Source organism: Alosa sapidissima, chromosome 2, assembly GCF_018492685.1.
Source record: "Alosa sapidissima isolate fAloSap1 chromosome 2, fAloSap1.pri, whole genome shotgun sequence".
Taxonomy (NCBI): Eukaryota; Metazoa; Chordata; class Actinopteri; order Clupeiformes; family Clupeidae; genus Alosa; species Alosa sapidissima.
The window spans coordinates 35,204,311-35,221,005 of record NC_055958.1 but is presented as its reverse complement, the minus strand read 5'-3'; the positions used below and the strand labels follow the sequence as shown (position 1 = coordinate 35,221,005).

The following is a 16,695-nucleotide window of genomic DNA, read 5'->3' as shown; positions in this document are numbered from 1 at the left end:
CCAATAGTGCTAAATAGTGTAATAGTAGTGTAGTATTCTAAAATGTCAAACAGGTTTACAAATGTACATTCTATGACATGATGTAAGACAGAGGGGTCATATGATTGAAAATAGTGAACTAATTTAGAAATGATATTACAGTCACATAATTGGGATGGTTAATGATTTATTAGGTTGTCACACATTTAAAACTAACTTTGGTCCAATACCACAATTATCGGATTGCACACCACACATGCACACACACACGCGCACGCGCACGCACACACAGGTGCACACACAACCACTCTCTGATCACACATATTACCACACAACACAACTCTCCAACCACATGCACTACCACACACTACCAAATTGTACTATGATGAAGCAGACAGGTTACATGAGGTGAGGTTGGAGGTGAGCATTAGCACAACGTTACATTTTGATGTTCACATCAGTATTGTTTCGTTTACATACTTTCTTTTTTGCTTTCTATAAACTGTGCTGCTCTAGTCTTACTGAGGCCTTCACTGGTAAGATAACCAGAGGAACATCTCTGATAGTAAAGAAATATGGAAACACTCTCCCAGTGAACGTGTGTGTGAAAGTGTGTAGGTGTGTGTTATTATCAGGGTCAGAGAATGAGACCTTTCCTCTGTCCCAGTCCAGCTGCACTCTGATCCTCTGGAGTTTCTGCTGCTGCACTGTGAGGAGAGTGGGGGGCTGTGGGGGAGCACCTGCTCTATATGCACCATCATAATAATACACACACCACTCTCCACTCACATCCCCATACTCTCCCTTCCTCGGGGCCGACTCTGCCTTCACACCCACATGCCACACTGTGTTCTCTCCAACCTCCACATCCCAGCAGTGAGTCCCTGAGTTAAAGCCCTCAGAGCCCAGGACATTGCCATAGTAATCAAATCTCTCTGGGTTATCAGGAAGCCGCTGCTTCTCATCACCACATCTCACACTGGTCAGATCCTCAGACAGGATGAGTATTGGGTGTGCAGTGTTGGGATCCAGAGTCACAGGAGCTGCAGAGAGAAAGAACACACACATGAGCTGAACACTGAGTGATGTGTGATGAGGATGCGAATGACACACACACTACCACAATCTTCAATTACACACACACACTAGCACTCTGATCACATCACACACACACTCTGATCACAGAGAGAAGAGATGTTAGTGGAATGATGAGGAGTGACATCTCATACACACACACACACACACACACACCCAAGCACAAACACACACCCACACACACTACCACAATGTGATCACATATACTAGCACTGAACACACACACACATACACATACACATACACATACACACACACACACGCCCACACACACTACCTCTCTCTGATCAGATATACAGTACTAACACTGGTCTCTCCCTCTCTCTCTTTCTCACACAAACACACAGCACAAACACACACACACACACACACACACACACACACACAAACACACAGCACAAACATACACACACACAAACACACAGCACAAACATACACACACACACACACAAACACACAGCACAAACATACACACACACAAACACACAGCACAAACATACACAAACACACACACACAAACACACAAACACACAGCACAAACATACACACACACACACACTACCTCTCTCTGATGATATACTTGCACTGGTCACACACACACACACACACACACACACACACACACACACGCTCACACTCACACACACACACACACACACACTACCTCTCTCTGATCAGATATACTAACACTGGTCTCTCTCTCTCTCTCTCTCACACACACACACACAAACACACACAGACACAGACACACACACACACACACACACACAAACACAAAAACAAACACAAACACACATTGTATTAAGTGTGAGTATAATTTGTATTTTAGTATATTTAGCATATTCTTTATCTTCTACTGTCCTTACTGCTTAGTTGTGTTTTATATTATATACTTTAATTACTCTTTCTGCTGTTAAAGAATGTGTTTGTGTTGTATGTATGCTGCTGAGACCTTGAATTTCCCCTGGGGATCAATAAAGTATCTATCTATCTATCTATCTATCTATCTATCTATCTATCTATCTATCTATCTATCTACACACACACACACACACAAACACACACACACACATACACACACACACACACAGACACACTACCTCTCTCTGATCAGATATACTAACACTGGTCTCTCTCTCTCACACACACACATACACACACACACACACACACTACCACTCTCTGATCATATATATTAGTACTGATCACACACACACACACAAACACACACACACACATACACTACATATCTCTGATCAGATATACTAACACTGGTCTCTCTCTCTCTCTCTCACACACACAGCACAAACATACACACACACACTCACACACACTACCTCTCTCTTATCAGATATATTAGCACTGGTCACACACACACACACACACAGAAACAGAAACACACACACACACACACACACACACACTACCTCTCCTTTATCAGATATACTAGCACTGGTCACACACGCGCGCACACACACAAACACACACACACACACGCACGCACACACACACTACCTATCTCTCATCAGATATACTAGCACTGGTCACACACGCTTACACAGACACACACACACACACACACACACACACACACACACGGCATATAAAAGCGAATGGTATTTAAGCAATGGTACGGCAAGATTCTCCAATATGATCACAACAACACAGAGCTCTGCTAGGCCCTGGGCAGCATGCACACACCCACCCTTACCACTCTCTTCACCCCCAGCCTAACACTGACTCCAGCATAGGCCCAGCCTAACACTGACTCCAGCATAGGCCCAGCCTAACACTCTCCAGCATAGGCCCAGCCTAACACTGACCCCAGGACTGGCCTGTAGAGCTCTACCAGGCCCTGGGCAGCATGCAGACACCCACCCTCTCCACTGTCCCCACCCTAACCCTCACATTGACTCCAGCATTAGCCCAGCTCCCCGCCTAACCCTAGTAAGTAAGGTAAGGAAACTTTAATTTCCCCGAGGGGCAATTGGTTTTAACAGCCAGTACAAATATGCCATATGACATCCTACAAGACATACACATCAAAACATGTAAGACACATACTGAAACAAGTAACATTTAAGACACATACAGAGACAAATAAATAAACAAGGCTATCTTAAATATAAGTATAAGTAGTAGTTTAAAAACGATTTGTTAATCAGGGAAATGGCAGTGGGGACAAATGAATTCTTAAACCTTGTCCTACATCTTGGCATTGTATAGCTCCGCCCTGAGGGGAGGAGTCTAAACTCCCCAAACAGGGGGTGTCTGGGGTCCGCAACAACCGAATAAGCTTTCCTGCTCGTTCTGGTGTTAAAGATATGGTGGAGGTCAGTAAAATTAGTGCCAGCAATCTTACTACATACTTTAACAATGCTCTCCAGTCTGTTTTTTATAGACAATGGCCAGCTAATAAAAGAAAAGGTTAAAACAGACTCAATAAAACAGGTGTAGAACATCCTCATAAAAGTAGGATCAATGTTAAAGTTCCTCAGTTTCCTAAAAAAGTGCATCTGGTGGGCTTTGGAACATACCGTGTCGCATTGTGACTCAAAATTTAATTAACTGTCCATATTTATCCCTAAGTATTTGTACTCCTCAACCCTGTCAACAGACTGCCCATTTATGACTGCAGAGGGAAGAGGGGGGTGATGTTTCTTAAAATCAATTATCATTTCCTTTGTCTTTGTCACATGTATGTTTAAAAAGGAGTCATTGCACCATGTGCTGACATCACTCACCACTGGCCCATGGTCAATGTCATTGTCCTTAAGTAAAGAGACAGTGACAGAGTCGTCCGCAAATTTCAGCACATGTCTGCCCTCATGGTGAGATTGACTTTCATTAGTATATAAAACAAACAGAAGTGGAGAGAGACACAACCCTGGGGTGATCCAGTGTAGGATAATAGGGCATCAGAGAAAACGTTATTAACTTCACCCTTTGAGATCTGAAAGTTAAAAAGTCAACCAGCCATGCTATTAGCCCTAAATTAATGTTGTGAATCTTTGCAAGCCTATCTGCTAAAATATGAGGTTGTATACAATTAAAAGCGAAGAGAAATCAACAAAAATTAGTGCTGCCCTGGGCCCCAGGCTTCCTGCAAACACCCACCCACTCCTCAGACCTAACCCTGACTCCAAACATGACTCTCACATTTTAGATATTCAGTTTGTCCATTTGAAATATAAGGATAAAACAGATATTTTCATGACTACAATGAGAAATAATGCACTTATCATTGTAACATACAAGTATCTTAGCAAACAGCAAAAATGGATTCAGCAGAAAAAATACCCCTAGAATAGTCTGTTTACCAACTTTTACTCAAAAATGCCAGAGGGTGTTAGCCTAATCAAAGTCCCAGGACAACGTGGTGGTAACATAACTACGTATGTGTGCAGCAGTCAAAATGGTGTTGTTCACCATCATGCAACCCTAGGCCCATATAACACTGCACACATTACATTCCTGGACACCTTACATGACATGCTCACTAATGTTCAGAGACCAGAGCAGACCAGATACGTCATCATATGGGACAATGTTAGCTTCCATAGGGCAGCTTTGGTCCGCAACTGGTTTACAGAACACCCGCTCTTCACTGCACTCAACTTCCCCCTATACTCCCCCTCCTCACTGTACTCAACTTCCCCCCAAACTCTCCATTCTTGAATCCAATTGAAGAGTTCTTCTCTGCCTGCCGCTGGACCGTCATTCCCTCTCAACGCATAGCCCTTTTACAGGCAATGGGGGAGGCATGTGGGGATATTGACCAGGCATCATGTCAGGCCTGGATACGGCATTCCAGAAGATATTTTTCCCGGAGCCTTGGACTACAGGACATTGCATGTGATGCAAAATGTTGTGGCTGGACCCAGAGAGACGACACAATGTAGACTGATTTTTTTTTTTTGTCTCAGTGAAATTACTATTTTGTGTTTCGACTTGATGTATAAGTATAGTATAAGTATATATACTCTTTTGATCCTGTGAGGGAAATTTGGTCTCTGCATTTATCCCAATCCGTGAATTAGTGAAACACACACAGCACATAGTGTACACACAGTGAGGTGAAGCACACACTAATCCTGGCGCAGTGAGCTGCCTGCATCAACAGTGGCGCTCGGGGAGCGCAGGGGTTAGGTGCCTTGCCCATGGGCACTTCAGCCGTGCCTACTGGTCGGGGTTCGAACCGACAACCCTCCGGTTACAGGTCCGAAGTGCTAACCAGTAGGCCACGGCTGCATGTGTAAATAAACACCAATACTTGATGTTTGGAATCCCTGTATGTTTACAGAACTATGACAAAAGTATGACCTCAATCTGACATAGCCTACCTTGTGCAAAGACAAAGCAAAAGCCAGATGTGTTTTTATTTATACCATCAGTGTGTAGTTGACACACTGTGTGCTTATCAATGTGATAGCTTGTGTTTACTGTTTGATACGAAAATACCATTTTTAGGAAGGTGTGAAGAATAAGCCCTGGACAAATGTAACTGTACCATCTACTCCAGTAGCAGTCTATCCTCTCCTCATTCCTAACATTGCTTATGTGTGTTTGGTTATGTGGAAACAGCAGGCTACTCACTGTACTGAACAATCTCCTGCATCTTCTCCCAGACTCAGAACTTCAGGTTGCCCAGGTGCTTTGCCACATTGATCAGAGCTCCTGAAACCCTCTCTGGATCCTGCAGTGTGCACTGGGCTCTGGAATAACATTCAGGAGTCAGTGCTGCTGTGGGTTTGGGTTCAGAACCACAGAGAAGAGAGAGAGACAGGAGGCAGATCACTCACCTTTCCACTGTGCTCTTGTAGCTCTGGAAAATAAGAATAGAAAGAATATGTCAGCCATTATTGTTATAATTAGGTATTTTGGAAACTGTACAATCCTGCCCCCCCCCCTCCCCCCCCGTATGTGTGTAAACTAGCCGGCTGTTGTGTTGTCGGGATGAAAGGGTTTATGTTACGGGATGCCACCCAGGTTGTGTAGTATAGCCACTGGGTATAAGCTGACCCATTCTAAATTGTGTGTATTGATCTCTGTAAATGCTGGTAATAAACAGCCAAGAAAGCAAGTATTCTTTGCCTCGTCACATGTGTGTACAAATACTTTATTTATGAGAATAAACATAGGTGCAATGCTTTACAAATGATGATCAAAGCATTTTGTAATAGTTTGCAATTGGTTTATAATGGGAAACTGATTTCATTTATAAGTGGTTGTTTCATTATATATTAAGTATAAATCATGTACTTAAACATATTTTTTGGATATGCTTATTTACTATGAACAAACCATTTATAACTGTGTGAACAAATGCATTACTGATGCTAAATTATGCATGAACAAGAACTTACTAATGATGAACAAACCATTAAATGATAAGTAACAAAGGCTTAATAAATTATGAACTGTGTGTAGTTATTATAAAGTGTTAACACGATAGCAGTTATGTGATATATTTGTCAAACTAGCTTTCAGCTTAGATCTGTGCGCATTCTTGGTGTTGGGATGATGTTGACCAATCGTGAAACGTGGAGACGCACAGACCCCCTATATTCAAGAATGATTACTTCCGCATTTATGAGCGATAGCGTAATCTAGGTACACTGCAGTCATTTTTACTGTCTAGCCTACAACATCAAATACATCGATTGTCATCAGATGTTGTATGGTATGCACATCCATAGTGATGTATTTGCACGCACAACACTGTTAAAGCGCCTGTGAGATCCAAAATGTTTGGAGAGGCGGAGCGCCCACTCCTACACGGGAGATAACTTAGTTTCAAGATAACTGATTGGTCAGTAGGCAGTAGTTTTACACGATTTGAGCTATAACTTAGCACATAACCTGTTCCGACCAGGTTTGGTTGGCAGTATAAGACACCATGGTGATACAGCGATGCTAAAACAGAGCCACTTTTGTGTCACAGCATATACCCTGGCTTTGAGCGCAACATACCTCGCTAACCCACTAATCGAGCTTCATAGTATACCCCACTGCAGAGGGGCAACTCGGTACAACCATGACCTTCTGATTGGCCAAGTTCCCAGGACCATCACCACCCCATTGTTTTGTTACTGACTAAACATTGGACAGCTGACAGGACTGCAAAGATATCCTCCTTCTCCTCTTCCTTAGAACAGACAGAGAAACTATATATTCCCAAAACATTTGCTAACCTCTGCAAAAACTGAACAATCCCTTTAAAACAGTTGTACCTGTGCTCAAAACTAAACACTGTCTTTGTATCATCTCACAAAGCAGTCTAAATGAAACACTATTGAGCAGTCATTAGACACTGCATCAAAAAATGGAAAACACAGTGTTCAGTGCTCATATAGCTCCAGGAGACATTGTCGTTGTTTACAATACAGTGAATGCATTTTGCATCTATGAAACAAAACAAAACAAAGCAAAAAGATTTCAGAATTCAGTGGACTGAAGATTTACTGTTAATCCAATAAACATGAAGTATTGAAAATGGGGGTTTGTCTTGACAGTTTTAAGAAAAGGGTGGAAGGTTTCCAAAAATGTGTTTTAGCAATTGTGGAAAAACTGTATACCGGAAAAGACAGGCACTATACTGTAAATGAGAAGTGCATTGCAGTCTAAAGCCTACAATGTACTGTGAAGGCCTTACTGATAGTTTCTGTCCATTGTTGATATGAACCTGCACTGTTAAGAAACCTGTTTACATTCTGAACTAGCTTATATTGGTTGTGTCACATCATTTGAAATGTGTGATCATTTTTGAGTAGGTGTGTTTAACATATGACATCTGTGCTCTATACTATTTCTGATTACCTCTGAAACCAAATTTTCATTTCAAGTACTGTGTTCAGGCAGCTGAGAATTTGGCTCAGAGAATGGAGTTTAGTGTTTAAGCCATTGTGAAAAACTGTAATGACGTTCTGAAGTCATCAATGATCATGCGATCAGATCCATATTCATTCAGCCTCTCTCATTTTAGTGTTTCTCTCTCCAAAATAACACCAACTGATTCCACAACCCATGATGTGGTATGAATGTGAATGTCTGATGTTGAACTGTTGAGTTTCTGTGTTGACACTGATGCTCCTGAAAGAAACTTTATATCTGACAGGCTGAATCTGATCTTTTCATCCATCACAATCATTCATAGGATATATTCATAAAATATTACAGCTGAGTAATTTATCACTAAACCAGATCTAACACACTTCATTATACAGACGGCGGATGGTTCCTACCTGCAGGAATGTGATGTCATCAGATCCCATCTTCTCCTCTATGGCTCTGATTGTGTCTGAAAGAGATTAGATCTCTCTGCTCATCTTCTCAATCTTCTCCTTCATCATCTGACTCTTCTGCTCCTCTTCCTCCCTCAGTGCAGCTATCCTGACTGCCTCTTCATCTTGTAGAAACTGGTGAAGCTTCTCAAAGTCCTCCTTGATCTGCCGCTCTGTGTGTTGAGCCTGAGTTTAAATAAACATCAAAAAATCTAAAATTATTGATCCAATCATCACTCTTGAAATGATTTGCTTTTACATGATGACATTAGAAATATAATTGCTTTATTAAATAATCCAGATCTCACCTTAATATGTGCTGCTGTTTGGTCACAGATGAGTTTAACTTTTTCAAAGTTCTTCAGTTTCTTCATTAAGGGCTGCAGTTGAATCTTGAGCTCCTCCTGGAATGAATGAGCATAATGTTCAGTCTACACTGCAGTACACTTACAACACTGGCACTATGGAACCAAGTCAAAGTCCTTTTAGGCAAGTCCCTCCACTCGGCGGGACTTTTTGGGCACTCATCGGGCATCCTATTCGGCAGAAATGCTCGTGTGCAAGGCTTCACAACACCAATCTTGCTCCAGCAGCGAGTTCACAACACATGATTGCCACGATGTCTTCAAAACACACCATATGATTGACTCCATGTATTCACATGTCGACATTTTTTCTGCGGAAGGGCTGGGATATGTGAAGACAACTGCTATTGGCGTTACAAACTAACCCCATGCATTTTTATGGAGGATTTTTTGAGTGCCGTGTCTCCTCATTAGAAAGTCTCTGACCAAGTTGCTGCATGTGTAGGGAGTGTGTGAGGGAATATGTAGATATATATGTGCATAGATTCAGGACTGATATGGTGATGGCATGGGGGCAACACAACATGTAGAAAAGGTATATGGGTGTTGCACATTAAGGGATATTAGAGATGTTAAGATACAGTATATAGGCACAATTAATGTGGGAAAATGTATATTTCAATGATTTAACCCTCCTGTTGTGTTCGCGGTCAAATGTGACCGATTTATAATTATTTTCTCTCAAAAATATTGTTAACTTATTCTGACTACCTTGAGCCTCCTTGACTTTGTTAACACAGGGCATCTGAACACACACAACATATTTTGATCATTTCTATAACAATTTGAGTGTTTTATTTAACTTTAGAACATCCATGTGTATCTCTGGTCAGAAATGACCGTCCATTAGAAATGAATGAGTGAGAAAATGGTCAATGTATAAAATTGAATCTAGGCACAAACTTATGATCAGATGGACTGTATGCTTCTGTACATTAAAATACACACACAAACACACCCTCACTCCCCCTCTTTGCTTCTATGCCAGCCCCCACTGGAACCTTTCCCCAATAGAATCTTCCCCTTTCTGACATGCATGAGCTCAGGACAGTGAGGCCTGCTGGCCATAAATAGCAAATGGAAGAATATCCAATAGAACACAAGTTGATGCAAAGGTCTAGCACAACATTAGATGATAATATGTGTGCTACTATGGATTTATAACAAGTTATAATGCAGTGGTCATTTTTGAGTGGTCAGGTTAATTATTATAGAGCTATAGTTATAAAGACACATACAGTTACACTAAGTACAAACAGCATCACAGTCATATGAATTTTGTGTGTAGAGTGTGTGTAGTGTGTATAGAGTGTGTGTAGAGTGTGTGTAGTGTGTGTAGAGTGTGTGTTGTGTGATGTTAACAGCAGCACAGTCATATGAATGTGGTGTGTAGAGTGTGTGTAGTGTGATGTTAACAGCAGCACAGTCATATGAATGTGGCGTGTAGAGTGTGTGTAGTGTGATGTTAACAGCAGCACAGTCATATGAATGTGGCGTGTAGAGTGTGTGTTGTGTATAGTGTGTGTTCTCAGCAGGGACGTGCACATGAATTTTGAGGGGCAGTTGCTCTGACCTGAAAAAAGCCCCCCCCCCCCCAAAAAAAAAAAAAAAAAACTCACGGGCTAACAGGGTCTTTATTAAAATATCTATACACTTCTATATATACAAAAGTAAAACACTGAAATACAGCACTCAATCACCTTAACTACTACTAATAATGACATAGAAAAACATGACTTGAGTCATTAAAATCTCTACATCAATATCCTTATCAATATCCTATCAGGTCACTGATAGGTTTCTCCAAATTTGGGGTCATCATCTGTCCAATTACATATTATTGTTATTGCCATTATCATTATTATTTTAATGTCCACTAGTGGTATTTATGTTCTGCTTAGGCAAGATCTTTGAAATGACCTTTAAAATACCCTATGTTTTTTTTTTTAGATTACAAATATTTAGCATGCAGCTCTTTAACCCTGTACTTTCTAGCATGGTCCTCTCATCTCATATTTGGTGATCATCACTTAGGCCTACCTGCCCTAAGTGCCTCTTCCTAGTCCACATTTTCCTCACATAGTCTGGAGGCTTGTGACTGCTCCTCATCTGAAATGTAATGTAATTATGAAACAATTCGCTTACACAGTGTCATGTCATCTTTATCACAGTGTAAAGTCTCTGTCTCACCTGCTGGTTGGCTTTTTCACAGCCAACACTGCAGTGATGTGCTGTCCTTTGCTGCCTCCCTGAGTTGTCTCTCACTCTGCAATCCGCCTCTTTTCAGTGGGCATCTTGGCTTCAAACAATGCCCAAAATAGTGATAGGATTTAGGCATTTAACCATTTTGAATAAAATAATTAATGTGATGCATTACTTCCATCACTCATTCTACTTGCTAAAACAAAATGTGAGAAACTAACTATCAGCAGACATGCTTAGTTTGTCTAATGCCAAAACAATAGCAGCCTGGCTATGTGATAACGGGCTGCTTGTCTGCAAGCTATCTGTCTGATTATTTAGGTTAAACGTGGCAAACTCAGCCTGGATTTATGAAGATTTTAATTCATTTCGTAAAACTTCATGATGATGATCGTTCGTTTGTTATACGTACATCACAAACTCACCTTTTCCGATAATGTGGTTTTGCGACAGTCTCCTTCTAGGGCCGCTAATGCAGGCTCAGCTCAGGTGCCGGTCGCAGGCCTACGGTTTATTTTTTTTATTTATTTTTCCCCTCGGAAGGGCAACGTGAGTCTAGAAGGGCATATGGGCAGTTGCCCGGGCAACCTGAGCAACCCCCCTGTGTTTCTACCAAGTATGACCTTGGCATGTTCGCAGTTCCTAGAACAGTCCCAGGAGCTTTCTCTGTGGTGATCCACACCTTCTGTCCTGAGGTGAGCTCTTGAAGTGCTCTGGACCGGTGGCGAAGATTGTAGTGTGTTGTTTGCTTAAACGCCTTCCTTCCTCATCCTTCCTGCGAAAGCCACTAGGTCAGGCCATTTTGGTGTGAGCTGACTTGAAGACTGAGGTAGGGATGTGCGCAGGTTTCTTCCCATTAGTAACTGTGCAGGTGAGTATCCATGTTCTAATGGTGTGGCTCTGTATGCTAAAAGTGCTCTAGTGTGGTCAGTGTGCTTACTCCAAAGACGCTTGACTGTCTGCACTGCTCGTTCAGCCTCGCCATTCACTTGTGGGTAGCGAGGGCTGCTGGTGACGTGTGCAAAGCAGCTCTCTTTGGCAAATGTTCTGAATGTCTCTGAAGAGAACTGTGGCCTGTTGCCGGATACAACAGTCTCTGGATATCCATGATGTGCAAAAGCCTCCTTCACAGCACGAACAGTAGCCTCAGATGATGTGACTCTGAGCTCAGCGACCTCTATATATTGCCAGAAGTGATCTATGATGAGCAGGTAGGTCTTGCCCACTCAAACTTGGGACTTGGGACTGTATGAGTGGCTCTCTGTACTGTGTTCTGTATCTCTGACACATTTCACATCTGTCTACTGTCTCTCGAATTTGTGCAGAGATACCTGGCCACCATACAGTACAGATGTTTGAGCTCTGGCACGGCATTTGGAGATCCCTGGTGACCTTCATGGAGTTTGTGCATTATTTCCCCTTTGAGTGTCTGAGGGACGACTATCCTCTCATCTTGCATCAGAGGGTCTCCAGCGAGATACAGCTCTCTCTGTGGCCATGCTGTTTGACAGTAGTGTGCCACCGTTTTGCAAGTCTCATCAGTTTGTTGTACTTTCTTAATTTCTGCCAGCCTTGTGTCCGTAGCAGGAAGTGAAGACTCAACAGCATCCAAGCTGTAGGTCGTCGGCAGATGGAGTGTCACTTAGTGAAACTCTGGACAATGTATCGGCAGTGATGAGGTTCTTGCCTGGCACGTGAACAATGTCATAATCATACCTGAGGAGTCTCAGTCGAAATCTTGAAACTCTAGGAGGGAGGTCATCTAAACCTCTGGTGCTCAACAAAGCAGGGACGGATTAAACAGATATTGCCCCCTGTGCACAATATCAAAACCCCCCACCCCCCCCCGACCGCGATGCGCGCGTGCACGTGACGTGCGCGTGCAGCCAGTGCGTCTCTCTTTGCTGTCGCTGTGCAGGCTGGTGCACAATTTCACACAATGAAAATGTAGTACATTATGTCATATATTATAACTCAGGTCCACACAGAAATGAATTCCAGCAGCTGTTTTTATTATTAGGTTTTAATCTCCCTTTGCTGTGAAAACAGTCTACAGCAGGGGTTCCCAACCTTTTTCATTAAACGAACCGGACAACATATTTCTGACGGACCGGGACGTTGAAGGTGCTGCTGATCGGGGTGTTCGGGTCGTCTCTCCCGGGAAAACGTCGAAATTCTGGCTGTTAAATAAATACACCCTTTTAACGCAGTTTGGAAGGGATATACAAACTTTAACAGAGCAAGCAGGGCCCATTTTCTGTCTGACTCAGGTGACGTGAACATTGGCTGTACCTGAATGATAAGGTTTTCACTTCATTGCTGCTTGACACTACCTTGCATGGAGACATATTTCACGTTAACAGTGGAGATGTTAGCAAAACTATAGTGTTTGGTAAATGGAGATGCAGATCATCTCCCTAATTAATTTCTTTGCGCAACAGACCACATTATGCGCTCACTCCAGCGAGACGAGTGAAATAAACGTAGGCCTATTTTAAATCTGTCATCGGCATCGCCATAGGCTATTTGCTACGATATAAGCTACTGTTAGGCCTACAACAAGTTGCGATTTATTAGGCTATCCAATCGCTATGCTGTTTTCATGAACATTGCAGGAATCCACTTCATTCACCTACCCACGAGTGGTTCAGTTTGTCAGTTTCACTTTCGCAAACACGCACACACATTGAATGAGCACTCATAGCCTACCACTTCCACCTAATGTTAGGGTAGAGTGGGGGAAAACGCCCCTTGGGGTAAAACGCCCCCCCTCCTTTATTTCACAAACTAATCACTAGATGAAGTAAAATGTTGTTGTTTTTATTTCTATGCACTATGTTGACAATGGTAATTTACAAGTACCCACCATAAAATGGATGCATGCTCTGTACTTCAAGAAAACAAAAGAAAAATGGATTTTTAGGCAAGTGTTCTAATTTTCAGCAGTCACTAAAACAAAGTTGGATATTGCCTCTATATTTTATGAATTAAGTAGTATTTATTGATCAGGAAAACATTTAGTTTATTTTTATTTTGGTCCGCGGTTCCATAACACCATTCAGTTGTGCCGCAAATTAACAGACAGAAGCACCGGGCATAATCTTTTTTTTTTTTTTTTAATCCGAGGCCCCCCATTGGCTAAGGGCCCCTGTGCACGTGCACACTTGGCACAAGCCATGATCCGTCCCTGCAACAGAGGGACCAAGAGCTTATGGTCATTCTGAAGAGTGAAGTGCAGCCCTTGCAGGTAAGATGTTAGTCTTTCATACGCCCACGTTACTCCCAGCGCCTCCTTTTCAATTTGTGCGTAGCGCTTTTCTGCAGTGTTCGAATTATACTGTGAGCTTCGGGGGTACAGCTATTTTTGACTGGTGACGTCACTCTCCATTTTATATAGGCTTACACATGATTTCACACTTGTGGTTCACAGTCAATTTTCCTTCAAAATATAGGTCAAAAGAGTTAAAAGAAACTAGTCATACTAGCAAGCACAATATACCTTACACGTTATGGCAAGGGTTGAATTTGGGTTAACACTGTTTGAAGGTGCGCCCCATGCATAAAATTGCGCGCCACAGTCAAAAAATATTTTTTGGTATAGCAGTGCAATGCAAACATGGAAACGCATACAGACCAATAGCACGGATATGGCAAACATACAACTTAAATTTAAGACCCAGAATTGTTTACAGATGGGCCACAGAAAGTCTCCCGTTTAATAGCCAAGTTCACCTAGCCTAAAACAAGGCCTGCCTTTGGTTCATTTGATTCGTTTTTCTTGGATAGCCTAAGCAAAACAAACATCAAGCAAATAAAAAAAAAATGACTTGTTCACGGTTGGAAAAACAACAAATATCTTCACGTTGTTTAGCCTAGGCAATTCTAGTAGGCAATTCATATAATGTGCGCTTGTTAACCGATTCGTATATCAGGCTTTTGCAGCCTACACTGTATTTGTTTTAATTCGTCAGTATTATATTATAGCAACGAACACAGTCTGAACGTACCAGAGAAATGGAACAGCCCAATGGGGGTGAGGGTTTGAAAATCGTATTTCATTAGATTATATCCTGAATTGTTGGTATGTGATGGTAATACTGCATTTAATTACGTGCAATATTGAATAACATACTTTTTTTTTTTTTTAGTACCCCTCAAACTATTATTTTCATCCCTTTTGGGAGGGTCTAAGTCTCATCTAGGGGGGTCGGACCCCCCCAATATCCCCGTAATTCGAACAATGTGTGTGTGTGTGTTGAAGAATCCCGTTTGTTGTACTACATCATTACGTCAATATGTTATTTCATGTTTGCTTGTTTGTTTGTGAGGCTTAGGTTCCATAGAGATAGGACTGACTGACAGAACACAGACCACCTGCCTTCACATTCCTGATATTAATTCAAGATCACTGTCTGATCACACACACACCATTAAGCAATTACTGAACATGAGATATGACATTCTTTAATTCACAGCACTCATCTAACACAATGATAGCAATTCATTTTAGATTCAGATCTGATCTCCACATTTATATATTAATTTAATTTAATCATATTATACGGTATAGTATTTTTAAATCATTATTCATTTTAATTTACATTCATTGTGTTTTAGAGTTTTTTTTTTTAAATATTTAAAGTGACATTTCAGTATGTAAATTCAAATGCTCTCCATGAAAACTGTTACTGATATAAAATTCTGCCACCAGGAGGAGCTGTTTGGTATCATGCAATTAGCTTCAGTTGCTGGACCATATTCTGAAAGGCATCATGTACATTTATAATGAATCTTATCGTTGTGCTGTGACAAATATTGACATTCTCATTTCCACGGTTGGATACATTAGCATTGAATATTAAGTGAAAATGTCAAAAGTGTGTGAAATCACTGTCATTTCTAAAGGCGTATGGTAAAGTTGATTAATTCTGTTCATGGGGAGTCTGTGTGCCAATAGTGCTAAATAGTGTAATAGTAGTGTAGTATTCTAAAATGTCAAACAGGTTTACAAATGTACATTCTATGACATGATGTAAGACAGAGGGGTCATATGATTGAAAATGGTGAACTAATTTAGAAATGATATTACAGTCACATAATTGGGATGGTTAATGATTTATTAGGTTGTCACACATTTAAAACTAACTTTGGTCCAATACCACAATTATCGGATTGCACACCACACATGCACACACACACGCGCACGCGCACGCACACACAGGTGCACACACAACCACTCTCTGATCACACATATTACCACACAACACAACTCTCCAACCACATGCACTACCACACACTACCAAATTGTACTATGATGAAGCAGACAGGTTACATGAGGTGAGGTTGGAGGTGAGCATTAGCACAACGTTACATTTTGATGTTCACATCAGTATTGTTTCGTTTACATACTTTCTTTTTTGCTTTCTATAAACTGTGCTGCTCTAGTCTTACTGAGGCCTTCACTGGTAAGATAACCAGAGGAACATCTCTGATAGTAAAGAAATATGGAAACACTCTCCCAGTGAACGTGTGTGTGAAAGTGTGTAGGTGTGTGTTATTATCAGGGTCAGAGAATGAGACCTTTCCTCTGTCCCAGTCCAGCTGCACTCTGATCCTCTGGAGTTTCTGCTGCTGCACTGTGAGGAGAGTGGGGGGCTGTGGGGGAGCACCTGCTCTATATGCACCATCTTTATACCACACATACAACTCTCCACTCACATCACCATACTCTCCCTTCCTCTGGGCCGACTAGAAAACATAGACACACTGTC

At 41.6% G+C, this 16,695-nt stretch overlaps 2 protein-coding genes across 3 annotated transcripts in view; both read right to left on the bottom strand.

Annotated features, from left to right (window-relative positions):
• Positions 1-149: 149 nt before the first annotated feature.
• LOC121693304 (zinc-binding protein A33-like) lies at positions 150-8,543 on the bottom strand. 2 transcript variants are annotated; one of them, XM_042072640.1, is made up of 4 exons: positions 8,319-8,543; positions 5,877-5,899; positions 5,671-5,789; positions 150-1,022 (listed from the first exon to the last, which is right to left on the bottom strand). In XM_042072640.1, the coding sequence occupies exons 3-4, from the start codon at positions 5,690-5,692 to the stop codon at positions 475-477; spliced, it is 570 nt and encodes a 189-aa protein (XP_041928574.1). In that variant the 5' UTR covers positions 5,693-5,789; positions 5,877-5,899; positions 8,319-8,543; the 3' UTR covers positions 150-474. The 2 variants fall into 2 exon arrangements, with proteins under 2 accessions (XP_041928574.1, XP_041928584.1); XM_042072650.1 differs by lacking the exons at positions 5,671-5,789; positions 5,877-5,899; positions 8,319-8,543 and adding an exon at positions 3,612-3,968.
• Positions 8,544-16,023: 7,480 nt separating this feature from the next.
• Positions 16,024-16,695, bottom strand: part of LOC121693142 (zinc-binding protein A33-like) — a 15,562-nt gene continuing 14,890 nt past the window's right edge. The window contains exon 6 of the mRNA XM_042072357.1: positions 16,024-16,695. This exon is cut by the window's right edge and continues 761 nt beyond it. The gene's annotated coding sequence lies outside the window, so the exon portion shown is untranslated.

What these genes read in the sequence shown, in the direction of transcription:
- LOC121693304 (XM_042072640.1), bottom strand. Translation starts at nt 5,692, where the DNA reads ATGCAGGAGATTGTTCAGTACA. An exon ending in GCAGGAGATTGTTCAGTACA is followed by an intron (nt 1,023 to 5,670) that starts GTGAGTAGCCTG and finishes TTCTCTCTGCAG; the next exon opens with CTCCTGTGACTCTGGATCCC.